At 50.6% G+C, this 19204-nt stretch overlaps 1 protein-coding gene across 2 annotated transcripts in view; it reads right to left on the bottom strand.

Moving 5' to 3' along the window:
* ST8SIA1 (ST8 alpha-N-acetyl-neuraminide alpha-2,8-sialyltransferase 1) overlaps positions 1–19204 on the bottom strand; it is a 125336-nt gene that overhangs the window by 38246 nt on the left and 67886 nt on the right. For both annotated transcript variants that reach the window (XM_063929394.1, XM_063929395.1), the window contains exons 2-3: positions 4884–5028; positions 488–597 (exon numbers count right to left, since the gene is read on the bottom strand). In XM_063929394.1, coding sequence (XP_063785464.1) covers positions 488–597; positions 4884–5028 — 255 coding nt within the window. The remainder of the gene's footprint in view (positions 1–487; positions 598–4883; positions 5029–19204) is intronic.

Raw genomic sequence — 19204 nt, 5'->3', positions numbered from 1 at the left:
ACAATGTTACATCACATCCCACTACCCGGCATAAGAAAGTGGTAATAAATGTGAATCAATGTTACATCACATCCCACTATCCGGCATAAGAAACTGGTAATAAATGTGATACAATGTTACATCACATCCCACTATCCGGCATAAGAAACTGGTAATAAATGTGATACAATGTGACATCACGTCCCACTATCCGGCATAAGGTACTGGTAATAAATGTGATACAATGTTACATCACATCCCACTATCCGGCATAAGAAACTGGTAATAAATGTGATACAATGTTACATCACGTCCCACTATCCGGCATAAGGAACTGGTAATAAATGTGATACAATGTTACATCACATCCCACTATCCGGCATAAGAAACTGGTAATAAATGTGATACAATGTTACATCACATCCCACTATCCGGCAGAAGACACATAACGTGTGGGTCTGATACAGGACAGCTAGGGTTTCGCCAGGTGGTCCGGGGTCTCTCTTACCGTATAACAAAGTCGGCTTCATCAATATTCTTCCCACATCGGCTCCCTTTCAGTATCCCGCCATTGCCGACCACAGAGCACTTCTTCATGGGCAGCTTGAATGGAGTTTCCTAGACATAGACACATTAGTGTTTCCCAGCCATCCTCAGTGACGGAACATTGCAGCAGGGAGAACAGTGGGTGCGGCAGGGAGGACAGTGGGTGCGGCAGGGAGGGCAGTGGGTGCAGCAGGGAGGACAGTGGGTGCAGCAGCGGGTGCGGCAGGGAGGACAGTGGGTGTGGCAGGGAGGACAGTGGGTGCGGCAGGGAGGGCAGTGGGTGCAGCAGGGAGGACAGTGGGTGCAGCAGCGGGTGCGGCAGGGAGGACAGTGGGTGTGCAGGGAGGGCAGTGGGTGCAGCAGGGAGGACAGTGGGTGCAGCAGGGAGGACAGTGGGTACGGCAGGGAGGACAGTGGGTGCGGCAGGGAGGACAGTGGGTGCGGCAGGGAGGACAGTGGGTGCAGCAGCGGGTGCGGCAGGGAGGACAGTGGGTGCAGCAGCGGGTGCGGCAGAGAGGACAGTGGGTGCGGCAGGAAAGACAGTGGGTGCGGCAGGGAGGACAGTGGGTGCGGCAGGGAGGACAGTGGGTGCGGCAGGGAGGGCAGTGGGTACGGCAGGGAGGGCAGCTGGTGCAGCAGTGAGGGCAGCGGGTGTGGCAGGGAGGACAGTGGGTGCAGCAGGGAGGGCAGTGGGTGCGGCGGGGAGGGCAGTGGGTGCAGCGAGGAGGGCAGTGGGTGCAGCGGGGAGGAAAGTGCAGCAGGGAGTACAGTGGGTACAGCGGGGAGGACAGTGGGTGTGCAGGGAGGGCAGTGGGTGCAGCGGGAGGGCAGTGGGTGCAGCGGGGAGGACAGTGGGTGTGCAGGGAGGGCAGTGGGTGCAGCGGGGAGAGCAGTGGGTGCAGCAGGGAGGAAAGTGCAACAGGGAGTGCAGTGGGTACAGCAGGGAGGGCAGTGGGTGCAGCGGGGAGGTCAGTGGGTGCAGCAGGGAGGGCAGTGGGTGTGCAGGGAGGGCAGTGGGTGCAGCGGGGAGGGCAGTGGGTGCAGCGGGGAGGGCAGTGGGTGTGCAGGGAGGGTAGTGGGTGCAGCGGGGAGGACAGTGGGTGTGCAGGGAGGGCAGTGGGTGCAGCGGGGAGGACAGTGGGTGTGCAGGGAGGGCAGTGGGTGCAGCGGGAAGGAAAGTGCAGCAGGGAGTGCAGTGGGTACAGCAGGGAGGGCAGTGGAGAGGGCAGTGGGTGCAGCGGCGAGGGCAGTGGGTGTGCAGGGAGGGCAGTGGGTGCAGCGGGGAGGGCAGTGGGTGTGCACGGAGGGCAGTGGAGAGGGCAGTGGGTGCAGCGGCGAGGGCAGTGGGTGTGCAGGAAGGGCAGTGGGTACAGCAGGGAGGGCAGTGGGTGTGCAGGGAGGGCAGTGGGTGTGCAGGGAGGGCAGTGGGTGCAGCGGGGAGGGCAGTGGGTGTGCAGGGAGGGCAGTGGGTGCGGCAGAGAGGACAGTGGGTGTGCAGGGAGGGCAGTGGGTGCGGCAGGGAGGACAGTGGGTGCGGGTGGGAAGACAGTGGGTGCGGGTGGGAAGACAGTGGGTGCGGCAGGGAGGACAGTGGGTGCGGGTGGGAAGACAGTGGGTGCGACAGGGAGTGCAGTGGGTACAGCAGGGAGGGCAGTGGGTGCAGCGGGGAGGGCAGTGGGTGCAGCGGGGAGGACAGTGGGTGCAGCGGGGAGGGCAGTTGTTAACCAATCAGAATAAATGACTCTATCCTTAGCGTCACTGTAGTGACAGTCGTCCCCGCTATACAGCTCCTCAGAATCACACAGGACACACAATGCAGGAATCCGCACACATACAATATAGAAGCTCGCAGTGTGAATAAAGCCATTATTGGCAATAATAAGCCATCACCACTTAAAGGCCATGGTCAGTTCTTTTGTTGATTACTACTTGCCACATGAGCTGACACTCTACTGTTTCTCTCTTAAGTATTCGGTAGTTATTGGTAAGCACCTACTAAATCCAATCCTGCCAATACGGCGCCTTTCCCTGTTACATCACTCTCCCTACTGTATATTATATGTCTATTAGAGTATTCCATATAACGTTACGAGGCTGTATCACAGATGTAAGAGGTGACTTGTAATACCTATTCAGTCACAGTAGGGAGTACGGTAGGGAGTGCAGTGTATCTTATGATACACAAATTCTTAATGTGAACAATGAGTAGCAGAACCCAACATTACTATATATTATATATGACAGAGAGCAGCTCTGCCGGCGCCCGTTATATAGAGACCCTGGCGGGAGATGAGGGGAGAAGTGTTTGGCCGGGATGAGATGCCGCAATATATGCAGAGCTAATAATAATAATAATAATACTTTTATTTCTATAGCGCTCTTTCTCCAATAGGACTCAAGGCGCGTAACAGATACATAGCATAATATACAGAGCCGGCCCTGGGCATAGGCAAACTAGGCACTAGAAGACAAACACGTAACGTGGCAGCTAGGAGCTGATTGGCTGGTGCTTTATCACCGTCCAAGTCTTAGTAAATAGACCTTAGGCTTATGTGCAGCTGAAGAACATCAGGCGTCTGCGAGGATATCGCCTTAGCGTGCGCCTTAGCGTGCAAATAAATGGACAGAAGGGAGAGTTATGTCTCACACGTGGCTTCCGCCGTCTGTTACCTTATTTTATAAAGAGATTTGAAACCTGATCCAGACTGGGGATTGTAGGTTTTATCTGAGGGCAAACGTGCAGTAAATTACAGATGGTGGTGTAAGTTCTCACGAGCAGGGCCCTTTTCTCTCCCTCACTTACACCATAATCTCCTCCCCACTGCCTACAACGGCAACGAACCCTTAGGATCTGCCCCCTGCTGCTTATTTGGGTATTATGGGATCTATGTACTAAGCCTTGGAGAGAGATAAAGTAGCAGCCAATCAGCTCCTAACTGCCATGTTACAGGCTGTGTTAAAAAAATGTCAGGAGCTGTTTATCTCTCACCACAGCTTTGGGGGTCATTCCGAGTTGTTCGCTCGTTATATTTTTCTCGCAACGGAGCGATTAGTCGCTAATGCGCAATGTCCGCAGTGCGACTGCGCCAATTAAATTTGCTATGCAGTTAGGAATTTTACTCACGGCATTACGAGGTTTTTTCTTCGTTCTGGTGATTGGAGTGTGATTGACAGGAAGTGGGTGTTTCTGGGCGGAAACTGGCCGTTTTATGGGTGTGTGTGAAAAAACGCTGCCGTTTCTGGGAAAAACGCGGGAGTGGCTGGAGAAACGGGGGAGTGTCTGGGCGAACGCTGGGTGTGTTTGTGACGTCAAACCAGGAACGACAAGCACTGAACTGATCGCAGTGGAAGAGTAAGTCTGGAGCTACTCAGAAACTGCACAGAGAAGTCTTTTCGCAATATTGCGAATCTTTCGTTCGCAATTTTGATAAGCTAAGATTCACTCCCAGTAGGCGGCGGCTTAGCGTGTGCAATGCTGCTAAAAGCAGCTTGCGAGCGAACAACTCGGAATGAGGGTCTTAGTACATAGGGACCCGTAGACCCCTATCTGCTGATACTGCAATGTGTATAAACCACGTCCCGCAACGTTCTGTACTGTAAGTCCCCTTCTTCTGGTTCTGGTCATAGTGTTTGTGTTTGTGCCCTGTGTTAGGCGCTGCAGATCCCTTGTGGCGCCATATATTGGCTAACAATAATAGTAGTTATTGTTGAGACTGTATCGGACATATCAATAAATTACAGGAGAAATGACAGGTTTCATCTTTAGTACATTCCACGCCTCGTGCAATGGTGATTAATGTTTGTTATCACTCCTGTAATATGGTTGTGGCTTTGGTATATATGTCAGACCTGCACCTACTGAGCTGGGATACGAGGTAGTAGATTCTGCACTGGTGAGAGAATGACAGAGGTTCTGCAGCAGCTGGAGAATGTGTACAGATCAGCGAGATACATCTGGACTAACCTCAGTTATTCTGGGAAATGCGTCTGCAGCTCAGCGGACTTCCTGCGCCTGTTGTCTGTGGTTTTCTGAGCGTGTGCAGTGTGTAATATATCAGACGGCTACATCGGTGTATAAACATCCGGCAGAGATATACTCTTCATTGTCACTGCAATATCGGTCACTTGGGTGGGCTAGTCAGCGTATTACCTGTGTCAGACAGTGGCGCACCTATTTATGTGGAAGGGCTATAGTATACAAACATGAGAGCCCCGTATTACTCAGCACAGGGAAGATACACCGTATATACTACATGCCACACTCCTATACTGAATGCCACAAATATTTGAACCAGACAACATTTGCGCTTCTCCGCCTGTACTGGGACCCTGAGGTAATGAGTGATCCCTCCACTCACCTGCGGGAAGAGGTTGTACGTTGCATTGTCGATAGTCAACGAATATAACAATTCGCCATCAAACCAGAGGTTCTCGCCCACCAGGGTGTTCACCTTTGTCATGGAGAAGAGTTGTCCGGGGTCACAGCAATTGTTTAACAGTTTCCTGAAAGAGACAAACGTAAAGTTATCAGGAGCCTCCAAAGGGGCAGATGTAAAATATAACCTCTAGCCTTATAGCGATGTGTGTGGGTGAGAGCAGACATGACATACACAACACCCCAACACCCCCCCCCCGCCCATCACTGTCCTAGGGTTATAAATCAGAGCCTCCAAAAGAAGGGGTCGTGAGCCTGCTACATTTCCCCAGTCTACCCCACCACACCTCCTGTATACCCGCCAGCACTGAGATCTGTGTACCAGTGTACACACCTTCCAACATTCCCCGAGTCTACCCCCCCCCCACCACCTCCTGTATACCCGCCAGCACTGAGATCTGTGTACCAGTGTACATACCTTCCAACATTCCCCGAGTCTACCCCCCCACACATCCTGTATACCCGCCAGCACTGCGATCTGTGTACCAGTGTACATACCGTCCAACATTCCCCGAGTCTACCCCTCCCAACTCCTGTATACCCGCATGCACTGAGATCTGTGTACCAGTGTATATACCTTCCAACATTCCCCGAGTCTACCCCCCCCCCCAAACTCCTGTATACCCGCCAGCACTGCGATCTGTGTACCAGTGTACATACCTTCCAACATTCCCCGAGTCTACCCCCCCACACATCCTGTATACCCGCCAGCACTGCGATCTGTGTACCAGTGTACATACCGTCCAACATTCCCCGAGTCTACCCCCCCCACCTCCTGTATACCCGCCAGCACTGCGATCTGTGTACCAGTGTATATACCTTCCAACATTCCCCGAGTCTACCCCCCCCCCAACTCCTGTATACCCGCCAGCACTGCGATCTGTGTACCAGTGTACATACCTTCCAACATTCCCCGAGTCTACCCCCCCACACATCCTGTATACCCGCCAGCACTGCGATCTGTGTACCAGTGTACATACCGTCCAACATTCCCCGAGTCTACCCCTCCCAACTCCTGTATACCCGCCTGCACTGAGATCTGTGTACCAGTGTATATACCTTCCAACATTCCCCGAGTCTACCACCCCCCCCCACCTCCTGTATACCCGCCAGCACTGCGATCTGTGTACCAGTGTACATACCGTCCAACATTCCCCGAGTCTACCCCTCCCAACTCCTGTATACCCGCCTGCACTGAGATCTGTGTACCAGTGTATATACCTTCCAACATTCCCCGAGTCTACCCCCCCCCCCAACTCCTGTATACCCGCCAGCACTGCGATCTGTGTACCAGTGTACATACCTTCCAACATTCCCCGAGTCTGCCCCCCCCCCCCAACTCCTGTATACCCGCCAGCACTGAGATCTGTGTACCAGTGTACATACCTTCCAACATTCCCCGAGTCTACCCCCCCCCCAACTCCTGTATACCCGCCAGCACTGCGATCTGTGTACCAGTGTACATACCTTCCAACATTCCCCGAGTCTACCCCCCCCCCCAACTCCTGTATACCCACCAGCACTGAGATCTGTGTACCAGTGTATATACCGTCCAACATTCCCCGAGTCTACCACCCCCCCCAACTCCTGTATACCCACCAGCACTGAGATCTGTGTACAAGTGTACATACCTTCCAACATTCCCCGAGTCTACCCCCCCCACCCCTCCCCCAACTCCTGTATACCCACCAGCACGGGGATCTGTGTACCAGTGTACATACCTTCCAACATTCCCCGAGTCTACCCCCCCCCCCAACTCCTGTATACCCGCCAGCACTGAGATCTGTGTACCAGTGTATATACCTTCCAACATTCCCCGAGTCTACCCCCCCACCAACTCCTGTATACCCGCTTGCAACTGCTAAGTGGAGTATAGGTGCCGCAGGAGAGAGTACTACGGCTGCATAAAAGTGAAGGACCAAGAACCGCACAAAGATAGATAAGTATAAGCCAGCTTAATTATTGTATAAGTGATATTGCTTGTCTTCTATTTTTTTATTTTTGCCGCTTTTTCTTTGAGTGTAACAGGGAGTTAGACCTTGCAAACAATATGGGAGGGGCTGTGATTGAGGACCTCACTCAGTGCATGTCGTGCAAGATGTATGCACACCTGGAGCTACCGGCCCAGTGTGATTACATCTGCACGAGGTGTGTGCGAACGGTTACCCTGGAAGCCCAGGTAACTGATCTAGAGCAAACCGTTACGCGACTGCGGGAGATTCACAATCTCGAGCGTAGTTTAGACAGAACGGTGGAGGAGTTGCGGGAGGGGTCACTGGTAGAAGAGGATGATGATCAGGTAGCCAGTTGGGTCACAGTTAGAAGGAAGAAAAAGAGGGGGAGGCACGACATCTCCGAACTATCAAACCCGAACAAATTTGCCCGATTGGACGAGGAATCGGAGGATGATAGCGAAGAAATGACGGTGCCGGAGGAGACTGCTCCCTCTAGCATCCAGAGGTGCGGTCCCTCTGGCGCGGTTGGGATAAAAGATAGTGAGGTACCTAGTCAAATGGTGGTGGTAGGGGATTCTATCATCAGGAAGGCAGATAGGGCAATCTGCTACCGGGACCGTGATCGCCGTACAGTCTGTTGTCTCCCGGGTGCTCGGGTACGGCACATCGCGGACCGGGTAGATAGATTGTTGGGAGGGGCTGGGAAAGACCCGGCGGTCTTGGTGCACGTTGGCACCAATGACAAAGTTAGCGGAAGGTGGGATGTACTTAAGAAAGACTATAGGGACTTAGGAAAGAAACTGAAGGCAAGGACATCTAAGGTAATATTCTCGGAATTATTACCCGTGCCACGCGCTAGTCCAGGGAGGCAGAGGGAGATTAGGGAGGTAAATGTGTGGCTTAGGGATTGGTGCAGGAAAGAGGGGTTTGTGTTCCTGGAACACTGGGCGGACTTCTCAGTCAGGCGCCATCTCTTTTGTCGTGACGGATTGCACCTGACTGAGGAGGGGGCAGCGGTGCTGGGGGGAAGGATGGTTAGAAGGTTGGAGGAGATTTTAAACTAGGAGCCTGGGGGGAGGGTTTAGCTAGAAACTACGGGTCATGCAGTGAGAATAGTGGGGATGGCGGTAGTGAACGAAATGGGGGAGAAGTTGGGGGGAGGGTAAGAGCAGGCGGTAAGGTTACTAACATGGGTACTAAAAGGGATTTTACTAAAGCACTAACCAATGACGATTACAGGTCATCATTGCTACATAAGGTGAAAGATGTCCCTAATGCAAGGGAAAATACTTATCTTAGTTGTATGTATGTAAACGCCAGTAGCATTACTGGTAAAAAGGGTGAACTAGAAATACTTGCAGCAAGCAAACAGTGTGATATTATAGGCATTACTGAAACTTGGTGGGATGAATCTCATGATTGGACAGTCAATCTAGAGGGCTATACACTGTTTAGGAGAGACAGACTAAATAAAAAGGGTGGAGGGGTGTGTCTTTACGTAAAGCCGTTTTTAAAACCTAATATATGGGAAGATATTCAGGAGGGGACTGTAGACACTGTTGAGACATTATGGGTAGAAATTGCATGCGGGGAAAAAGGAATAAAAAAGTTAGTATTGGGTGTCTGCTATAGGCCGCCTGGTATCAACGCATCTGATGAGGAATTGTCACTAAAGCAAATTGAAAGAGCAGCAGGAGTAGGAGACATAGTAGTGATGGGAGATTTTAACTATCCAGAGATAAACTGGAAAAACGATTCATGTGATACTGCTAGGGGCAGTATGTTTTTAAACACACTAAATGAGAACTACCTAGTCCAACTAATTGAGGAACCAACTAGGTACAATGCAATCTTAGACCTGGTATTAACAAACAATCAGGATTTGGTATCGGGTATTATAGTAGGGGAACCCATAGGAAACAGCGACCACAATATGGTCACATTCAATATCAGTTTCTACAAACAGCCCTATACTGGCTCAACTAGGACTTTAAACTTTAGCAAAGCAAATTTTGAAAAGATGAGGGTATTTTTCAGGGATATTGAATGGGAAGGTTTGTTTTTAGGAAAAAATACTACGGAGAAATGGGAGGTACTAAAATTCCTGCTAGCTAAAAATACACTCAAATATATTCCTATGAGTAGCAAAAAAGGGAATAAAAATCATAAACCGATGTGGCTTAACAAAAAGATTAAGGAACTTATGGGCAAGAAAAGGCGAGCATTTAAAAAATACAAATCTGACGGGGAAGCAGAGTCATTTCAGCACTATAAGGAATGTAACAAAAATTGCAAAAAGGAAATAAGAGCGGCTAAAGTAGAAACTGAAAAACTAGTAGCAAAGGAAAGCAAAGCGAATCCCAAAAAATTATTTAAATACATTAATAGCAAGAGATTAAAAAAGGAGAGTATAGGCCCCTTGAAAGACAAGTTGGGAGTCTTAAGCAAAAATGATAATGACATAGCGGACACACTAAATGAGTTTTTTTCTACAGTATTCACTAGAGAGGACCCAATTCAGGGACTGACACACAATCTCAATAATGAGAATATCACACTGATAGGTACTTATTTAAGCGAGGAAGTAGTCTGTGACCGATTAAAACATTTAAAGATTAATAAATCACCAGGGCCCGATGGTATTCATCCAAGGGTTCTAATGGAGCTTCACTCTGAACTGGCAAAACCGCTATCTTTGATCTTTGAGGATTCAGTTATATCAGGTATGGTTCCCAAAGACTGGCGTATAGCGGAAGTAGTGCCTATATTCAAAAAGGGAAGTAAAGCTGAACCAGGTAATTATAGACCAGTTAGTCTTACATCTATAGTGGGGAAAGTATTGGAAGGTATTCTAAGAGATAGTATTCAGAAGTTCCTTGAAACCAATAAGGTCATTAAAAGGAATCAACATGGGTTTATGAAGGACAGATCCTGTCAAACCAACTTACTTGGCTTTTATGAAACAGTAAGCGCAAACCTAGATCAGGGTAAAGACGTGGATGTAATCTTTTTAGACTTTGCCAAAGCGTTCGATACTGTACCACACATGAGACTTATATACAAGCAACAAGAATCAGGGCTAGGAAGCACAATATGCACTTGGGTCAAAAACTGGTAAGATAATAGGAAGCAGCGCGTTGTGGTTAATGGATCTTTTTCAACTTGGACTGAAGTGCTAAGTGGTGTGCCGCAAGGCCGCTATTGTTCAATATTTTCATTAACGACCTAACAGAAGGTCTAGAGAGCATGGTGTAAATTTTTGCAGATGATACCAAATTGTGTAAGGCTATAAATACAGAGGAGGATGCCGAGTCTCTTCAGAACGACTTAGTTAAATTAGAAGCATGGGCAGCCAAATGGAGAATGCGCTTCAACACAGACAAGTGTAAGGTAATGCACTGTGGTAACAAGAACAAAAATTACACCTACCTACTAAATGGGGTAAAATTAGGGGATTCTGTACTGGAAAAGGACTTAGGTGTCCTCATAGATAGCAAGCTAAGCAGTAGTACCCAAAGTAGGACTGCAGCAAAGCAGGCTAATAAGATATTAGCATGCATAAAACGGGGTATTGATGCTAGGGACGAGAGTATTATACTCCCGTTATATAAATCACTAGTGAGGCCACACCTTGAATACTGTGTACAATTCTGGGCACCGTACTACAAAAAGGATATCCTGGAGCTTGAAAAGGTACAGAGGAGGGCGACCAAACTAATTAAGGGCATGGAGACGATGGAATACAAGGAAAGGCTTGAAAGACTAGGCATGTTTACATTGGAAAAGCGGAGACTAAGAGGGGATATGATCAACATCTACAAATATATAAGGGGACAATACACAGAGCTTGCGCGGGACCTGTTTTTGGTTAGATCAACACAGAGGACTCGTGGACACTCGCTCAGGTTAGAGGAGAGGAGATTCCGCACAATACGGCGTAAAGGCTTTTTCACGGTAAGGACAATACGTGTTTGGAATTCCCTGCCCGAGGGAGTTGTAATGGCGGAATCTGTCAACACCTTTAAGAATGGGTTAAATAAATTCCTATTGGATAAGGATATCCAGGGGTATGGTGCATAGTCATGCATTATAGTTACTATAAATACGGATAAAATGCAATGGCTGACAGCAGCATCAGTCAGAAATTTTAGTCAAATCATCATGCATAGGACACCACAAATAGGTTGAACTCGATGGACAATTGTCTTTTTTCAACCTCAGATACTATGTTACTATGTTACTGAGATCTGTGTACCAGTGTATATACCTTTCAACATTCCCCGAGTCTACCACCCCCCCACCTCCTGTATACCCGCCAGCACTGCGATCTATCTACCAGTGTACATACCGTCCAACATTCCCCGAGTCTACCCCCCCAACTCCTGTATACCCGCCAGCACTGCGATCTGTGTACCAGTGTACATACCTTCCAACATTCCTCGAGACTAACCCCCCCCCACCTCCTGTATACCCGCCAGCACTGAGATCTGTCTACCAGTGTACATACCGTCCAACATTCCCGAGTCTACCCCCCACCAACTCCTGTATACCCGCCAGCACTGTGGTCTGTGTACCAGTGTACATACCTTCCAACATTCCCCGAGACTACCCCCCACCTGCTGTATACCCACCAGCACTGTAATCTGTGTACCAGTGTACATACCTTCCAACATTTCCCGAGTCTACCCCCCCAACTCCTGTATACCCGCCAGCACTGAGATCTGTGTACCAGTGCACATACCGTCCAACATTCCCCGAGTCTATCCCCTCCCCAACTCCTGTATACCCGCCAGCACTGAGATCTGTGTACCAGTGTACATACCTTCCAACATTCCCCGAGTCTACCCCCCCACACCTCCTGTATACCCGCCAGCACTGAGATCTGTGTACCAGTGTACATACCTTCCAACATTCCCCGAGTCTACTCCCCCCCCCAACTCCTGTATACCAGCCAGCACTGAGATCTGTGTACCAGTGTATATACCTTCCAACATTCCCCGAGTCTACTCCCCCCCCCCAACTCCTGTATACCCGCCAGCACTGAGATCTGTGTACCAGTGTATATACCGTCCAACATTCCCTGAGTCTACCCTCCCCAACTCCTGTATACCCGCCAGCACTGAGATCTGTGTACCAGTGTACATACCTTCCAACATTCCCTGAGTCTACCCTCCCCACCTCCTGTATACCCGCCAGCACTGAGATCTGTGTACCAGTGTACATACCGTCCAACATTCCCTGAGTCTACCCCCCCCAACTCCTGTATACCCGCCAGCACTGAGATCTGTGTACCAGTGTACATACCTTCCAACATTCCCTGAGTCTACTCCCCCCAAACTCCTGTATACCCGCCAGCACAGTGATCTGTGTACAAGTGTACATACCTTCCAACATTCCCCGAGTCTACCCCCCCCCCCTCCCCCAACTCCTGTATACCCACCAGCACGGTGATCTGTGTACCAGTGTACATACCTTCCAACATTCCTCGAGACTAACCCCCCCCACCTCCTGTATACCCGCCAGCACTGAGATCTGTCTACCAGTGTACATACCGTCCAACATTCCCGAGTCTACCCCCCACCAACTCCTGTATACCCGCCAGCACTGTGGTCTGTGTACCAGTGTACATACCTTCCAACATTCCCGAGACTACCCCCCACCTGCTGTATAACCCACCAGCACTGTAATCTGTGTACCAGTGTACATACCTTCCAACATTTCCCGAGTCTACCCCCCCCAACTCCTGTATACCCGCCAGCACTGAGATCTGTGTACCAGTGCACATACCGTCCAACATTCCCCGAGTCTATCCCCTCCCCAACTCCTGTATACCCGCCAGCACTGAGATCTGTGTACCAGTGTACATACCTTCCAACATTCCCCGAGTCTACCCCCCCACACCTCCTGTATACCCGCCAGCACTGAGATCTGTGTACCAGTGTACATACCTTCCAACATTCCCCGAGTCTACTCCCCCCCCCAACTCCTGTATACCCGCCAGCACTGAGATCTGTGTACCAGTGTATATACCTTCCAACATTCCCCGAGTCTACTCCCCCCCCCAACTCCTGTATACCCGCCAGCACTGAGATCTGTGTACCAGTGTATATACCGTCCAACATTCCCTGAGTCTACCCTCCCCAACTCCTGTATACCCGCCAGCACTGAGATCTGTGTACCAGTGTACATACCTTCCAACATTCCCTGAGTCTACCCTCCCCACCTCCTGTATACCCGCCAGCACTGAGATCTGTGTACCAGTGTACATACCGTCCAACATTCCCTGAGTCTACCCCCCCCAACTCCTGTATACCCGCCAGCACTGAGATCTGTGTACCAGTGTACATACCTTCCAACATTCCCTGAGTCTACTCCCCCCAAACTCCTGTATACCCGCCAGCACAGTGATCTGTGTACCAGTGTACATACCGTCCAACATTCCCCGAGTCTACCCCTCCCAACTCCTGTATACCCGCCTGCACTGAGATCTGTGTACCAGTGTATATACCTTCCAACATTCCCCGAGTCTACCCCCCCCCCAACTCCTGTATACCCGCCAGCACTGCGATCTGTGTACCAGTGTACATACCTTCCAACATTCCCCGAGTCTGCCCCCCCCCCCAACTCCTGTATACCCGCCAGCACTGAGATCTGTGTACCAGTGTACATACCTTCCAACATTCCCCGAGTCTACCCCCCCCCTCCCCCAACTCCTGTATACCCACCAGCACGGTGATCTGTGTACCAGTGTACATACCTTCCAACATTCCCCGAGTCTACCCCTCCCAACTCCTGTATACCCACCAGCACTGAGATCTGTGTACCAGTGTACATACCTTCCAACATTCCCTGAGTCTACCCTCCCCACCTCCTGTATACTCACCAGCACTGAGATCTGTGTACCAGTGTACAAACCTTCCAACACTCCCCGAGTCTACCCCCCCCCCCTCCCCCAACTCCTGTATACCCACCAGCACGGTGATCTGTGTACCAGTGTACATACCTTCCAACATTCCCCGAGTCTACCCCCCCCCAGCTCCTGTATACCCGCCAGCACTGAGATCTGTGTACCAGTGTACACACCTTCCAACATTCCCCGAGTCTACCCCTCCCAACTCATGTATACCCGCCAGCACTGAGATCTGTGTACCAGTGTACATACCTTCCAACATTCCTTGAGTCTACCCCCCCCACCTCCTGTATACCCACCAGCACTGAGATCTGTGTACAAGTGTACATACCTTCCAACATTTCCCGAGTCTACCCCCCCCCTCCCAACTCCTGTATACCCACCAGCACTGAGATCTGTGTACCAGTGTACATACCTTCCAACATTCCCTGAGTCTACCCCCCCCAACTCCTGTATACCCGCCAGCACTGAGCTCTGTGTACCAGTGTACATACCTTCCAACATTCCCCGAGTCTACCCCCCCCCCCCTCCCCCAACTCCTGTATACCCACCAGCACGGTGATCTGTGTACCAGTGTACATACCTTCCAACATTCCCCGAGTCTACCCCTCCCAACTCCTGTATACCCACCAGCACAGTGATCTGTGTACAAGTGTACATACCTTCCAACATTCCCCGAGTCTACCCCTCCCAACTCCTGTATACCCACCAGCACTGAGATCTGTGTACCAGTGTACATACCTTCCAACATTCCCTGAGTCTACCCTCCCCACCTCCTGTATACTCACCAGCACGGTGATCTGTGTACCAGTGTACATACCTTCCAACATTCCCCGAGTCTACCCCCCCCAACTCCTGTATACCCGCCAGCACTGAGATCTGTGTACCAGTGTACATACCGTTCAACATTCCCCGAGTCTACCCCTCCCAACTCCTGTATACCCACCAGCACTGAGATCTGTGTACCAGTGTACATACCTTGCAACATTCCCCGAGTCTACCCCTCCCAACTCCTGTATACCCGCCAGCACTGAGATCTGTGTACCAGTGTACATACCTTCCAACATTCCTTGAGTCTACCCTCCCTACCTCCTGTATACCCACCAGCACTGAGATCTGTGTACAAGTGTACATACCTTCCAACATTTCCCGAGTCTACCCCCCCCCCCAACTCCTGTATACCCACCAGCACTGAGATCTGTGTACCAGTGTACATACCGTCCAACATTCCCCGAGTCTGCCCCCCAAACTCCTGTATACCCGCCAGCACTGCGATCTGTGTACCAGTGTACATACCTTCCAACATTCCCCAAGTCTACCCCCCCCAACTCCTGTATACCCGCCAGCAGTGAGATCTGTGTACCAGTGTACATACCGTCCAACATTCCCCGAGTCTACCCCCCCCCAACTCCTGTATACCCGCCAGCACTGAGATCTGTGTACCAGTGTACACACCTTCCAACATTCCCCGAGTCTACCCTCCCCACCTCCTGTATACCCACCAGCACTGAGATCTGTGTACCAGTGTACATACCTTCCAACATTCCCCGAGTCTACCCCCCCTCAACTCCTGTATACCCGCCTGCACTGAGATCTGTGTACCAGTGTACATACCTTCCAACATTCCCCGAGTCTTCCCCTCCCAACTCCTGTATACCCACCAGCACTGAGATCTGTGTACCAGTGTGTACATACCTTCCAACATTCCCTGAGTCTACTCCCCCCCCCAACTCCTGTATACCCGCCAGCACAGTGATCTGTGTACAAGTGTACATACCTTCCAACATTCCCCGAGTCTACCCCTCCCAACTCCTGTATACCCGCCAGCACTGAGATCTGTGTACCAGTGTACATGCCTTCCAACATTCCCTGAGTCTACCCTCCCCACCTCCTGTATACCCACCAGCACTGAGATCTGTGTACCAGTGTACACACCTTCCAACATTCCCCGAGTCTACCCCCCCCCAACTCCTGTATACCCGCCAGCACTAAGATCTGTGTACCAGTGTACATACCTTCCAACATTCCCCGAGTCTACCCCCCCCCCCTCCCCCAACTCCTGTATACCCACCAGCACGGGGATCTGTGTACCAGTGTACATACCGTCCAACATTCCCCGAGTCTGCCCCCCCCCAACTCCTGTATACCCGCCAGCACTGCGATCTGTGTACCAGTGTACACACCTTCCAACATTCCCCGAGTCTACCCCCCCAACTCCTGTATACCGCCAGCACTGAGATCTGTGTACCAGTGTACATACCGTCCAACATTCCCCGAGTCTACCCCCCCCCAACTCCTGTATACCCACCAGCACTGAGATCTGTGTACCAGTGTACATACCGTCCAACATTCCCCGAGTCTACGCCCCCCCCCAACTCCTGTATACCCACCAGCACTGAGATCTGTCTACCAGTGTACATACCTTCCAACATTCCCCGAGTCTACCCCTCCCAACTCCTGTATACCCGCCAGCACTGAGATCTGTGTACCAGTGTACATACCGTCCAACATTCCCCGAGTCTACCCCCCTACCAACTCCTGTATACCCGCCAGCACTGAGATCTGTGTACCAGTGTACATACCGTCCAACATTCCCCGAGTCTACCCCCCCCCCAACTCCTGTATACCCACCAGCACTGAGATCTGTGTACCAGTGTACACACCTTCCAACATTCCCCGAGTCTACCCCCCCCCAACTCCTGAACACCCGCCAGCACTGAGATCTGTATACCAGTGTATATACCTTCCAACATTCCCCGAGTCTACCCCCCTACCAACTCCTGTATACCTATCAGCACTGAGATCTGTGTACCAGTGTACATACCTTCCAACATTCCCCGAGTCTACCCCCCCCTTCCCCACCTCCTGTATACCCGCCAGCACTGAGATCTGTGTACCAGTGTACATACCGTCCAACATTCCCTGAGTCTACTCCCCCCCCCCAACTCCTGTACACCCACCAGCACTGCGATCTGTGTACCAGTGTACATACCTTCCAACATTCCCCGAGTCTACCCCCCTACCAACTCCTGTATACCCGCCTGCACTGAGATCTGTGTACCAGTGTACATACCTTCCAACATTCCCTGAGTCTACCCTCCCCAACTCCTGTATACCCGCCAGCACTGAGATCTGTGTACCAGTGTACACACCTTCCAACATTCCCCGAGTCTACCCCCCCCCCCCAAACTCCTGTATACCCGCCAGCACTGCGATCTGTGTACCAGTGTACATACCTTCCAACATTCCCTGAGTCTACCCTCCCCAACTCCTGTATACCCGCCAGCACTGAGATCTGTGTACCAATGTACACACCTTCCAACATTCCCCGAGTCTACCCCCCCCCCCAAACTCCTGTATACCCGCCAGCACTGCGATCTGTGTACCAGTGTACATACCGTCCAACATTCCCAGAGTCTACCCCCCCCCCAACTCCTGTATACCCGCCAGCACTGAGATCTGTGTACCAGTGTACATACCTTCCAACATTCCCGTGCTGTAGGTGTGTTCTGTACTGTGCTGTATGTGTGTTCTGTACTGTGCTGTAGGTGTGTTCTGTACTGTGCTGTAGGTGTGTTCTGTACTGTGCTGTAGGTGTGTTCTGTACTGTGCTGTAGGTGTGTTCTGTACTGTGCTGTAGGTGTGTTCTGTACTGCGTTGTGTGTGTGTTCTGTACTGTGCTGTGTGTGTGTTATGTACTGTGCTGTGTGTGTGTTCTGTACTGTGCTGTGTGTGTGTTCTGTACTGTGCTGTAGGTGTGTTCTGTACTGTGCTGTGTGTGTGTGTTCTGTACTGTGCTGTATGTGTGTTCTGTACTGTGCTGTGTGTTCTGTACTGTGCTGTGTGTGTGTTCTGTACTGTGTGTGTGTTCTGTACTGTGCTGTATGTGTGTTCTGTACTGTATGTGTGTTCTGTACTGTGCTGTGTGTGTGTTCTGTACTGTGCTGTAGGTGTGTTCTGTACTGCGTTGTGTGTGTGTTCTGTACTGTGCTGTATGTGTGTTCTGTACTGTGCTGTATGTGTGTTCTGTACTGTGCTGTATGTGTGTTCTGTACTGTGCTGTATGTGTGTACTGTACTGCGCTGTAGGTGTGTGCTGTAGATGTGTTCTGTACTGCGTTGTGTGTGTTCTGTACTGCGCTGTAGGTGTGTTCTGTACTGCGTTGTGTGTGTGTGTTCTGTACTGTGCTGTAGGTGTGTTCTGTCCTGTGTTGTGTGTGTGGTGTGTTCTGTACTGTGCTGTAGGTGTGTTCTGTACTGTGCTGTAGGTGTGTTCTGTACTGTGCTGTATGTGTGTTCTGTACAGTGCTGTATGTGTGTTCTGTACTGTGCTGTAGGTGTGTTCTGTACTGTGCTGTAGGTGTGTTCTGTACTGTGCTGTAGGTGTGTTCTGTACTGTGCTGTATGTGTGTTCTGTACTGTGCTGTGTGTGTGTTCTGTACTGTGCTGTAGGTGTGTTCTGTACTGCGTTGTGTGTGTGTTCTGTACTGTGCTGTATGTGTGTTCTGTACTGTGCTGTATGTGTGTTCTGTACTGTGCTGTATGTGTGTACTGTACTGCGCTGTAGGTGTGTGCTGTAGATGTGTTCTGTACTGCGTTGTGTGTGTTCTGTACTGCGCTGTAGGTGTGTTCTGTACTGCGTTGTGTGTGTGTTCTGTACTGTGCTGTAGGTGTGTTCTGTCCTGTGTTGTGTGTGTGGTGTGTTCTGTACTGTGCTGTAGGTGTGTTCTGTACTGTGCTGTATGTGTGTTCTGTACTGTGCTGTAGGTGTGTTCTGTACTGTGCTGTAGGTGTGTTCTGTACTGTGCTGTAGGTGTGTTCTGTACTGTGCTGTAGGTGTGTTCTGTACTGTGCTGTAGGTGTGTTCTGTACTGTGCTGTATGTGTGTTCTGAACTGTGCTGTGTGTGTTCTGTACTGTGCTGTTTGTGTGTTCTGTACTGCGCTGTGTGTATGTTCTGTACTGTGCTGTAGGTGTGTTCTGTACTGTGCTGTATGTGTGTTCTGTACTGTGCTGTAGGTGTGTTCTGTACTGTGCTGTAGGTGTGTTCTGTACTGTGCTGTAGGTGTGTTCTGTACTGTGCTGTAGGTGTGTTCTGTACTGTGCTGTAGGTGTGTTCTGTACTGTGCTGTGTGTGTGTTATGTACTGTGCTGTGTGTGTTTTCTGTACTGTACTGTGCTGTGTGTGTTTTCTGTACTGTGCTGTGTGTGTGTTCTGTACTGTGCTGTAGGTGTGTTCTGTACTGTGCTGTGTGTGTGTGTTCTGTACTGTGCTGTATGTGTGTTCTGTACTGTGCTGTGTGTGTGTTCTGTACTGTGCTGTATGTGTGTTCTGTACTGTGCTGTATGTGTGTTCTGTACTGTGCTGTGTGTGTGTTCTG

The sequence above is a fragment of the Pseudophryne corroboree genome, chromosome 6, assembly GCF_028390025.1.
Source record: "Pseudophryne corroboree isolate aPseCor3 chromosome 6, aPseCor3.hap2, whole genome shotgun sequence".
NCBI lineage: Eukaryota > Metazoa > Chordata > Amphibia > Anura > Myobatrachidae > Pseudophryne > Pseudophryne corroboree.
Note: the sequence above shows the minus strand (reverse complement) of the source record. Positions and strands in the feature narration are given on the sequence as shown.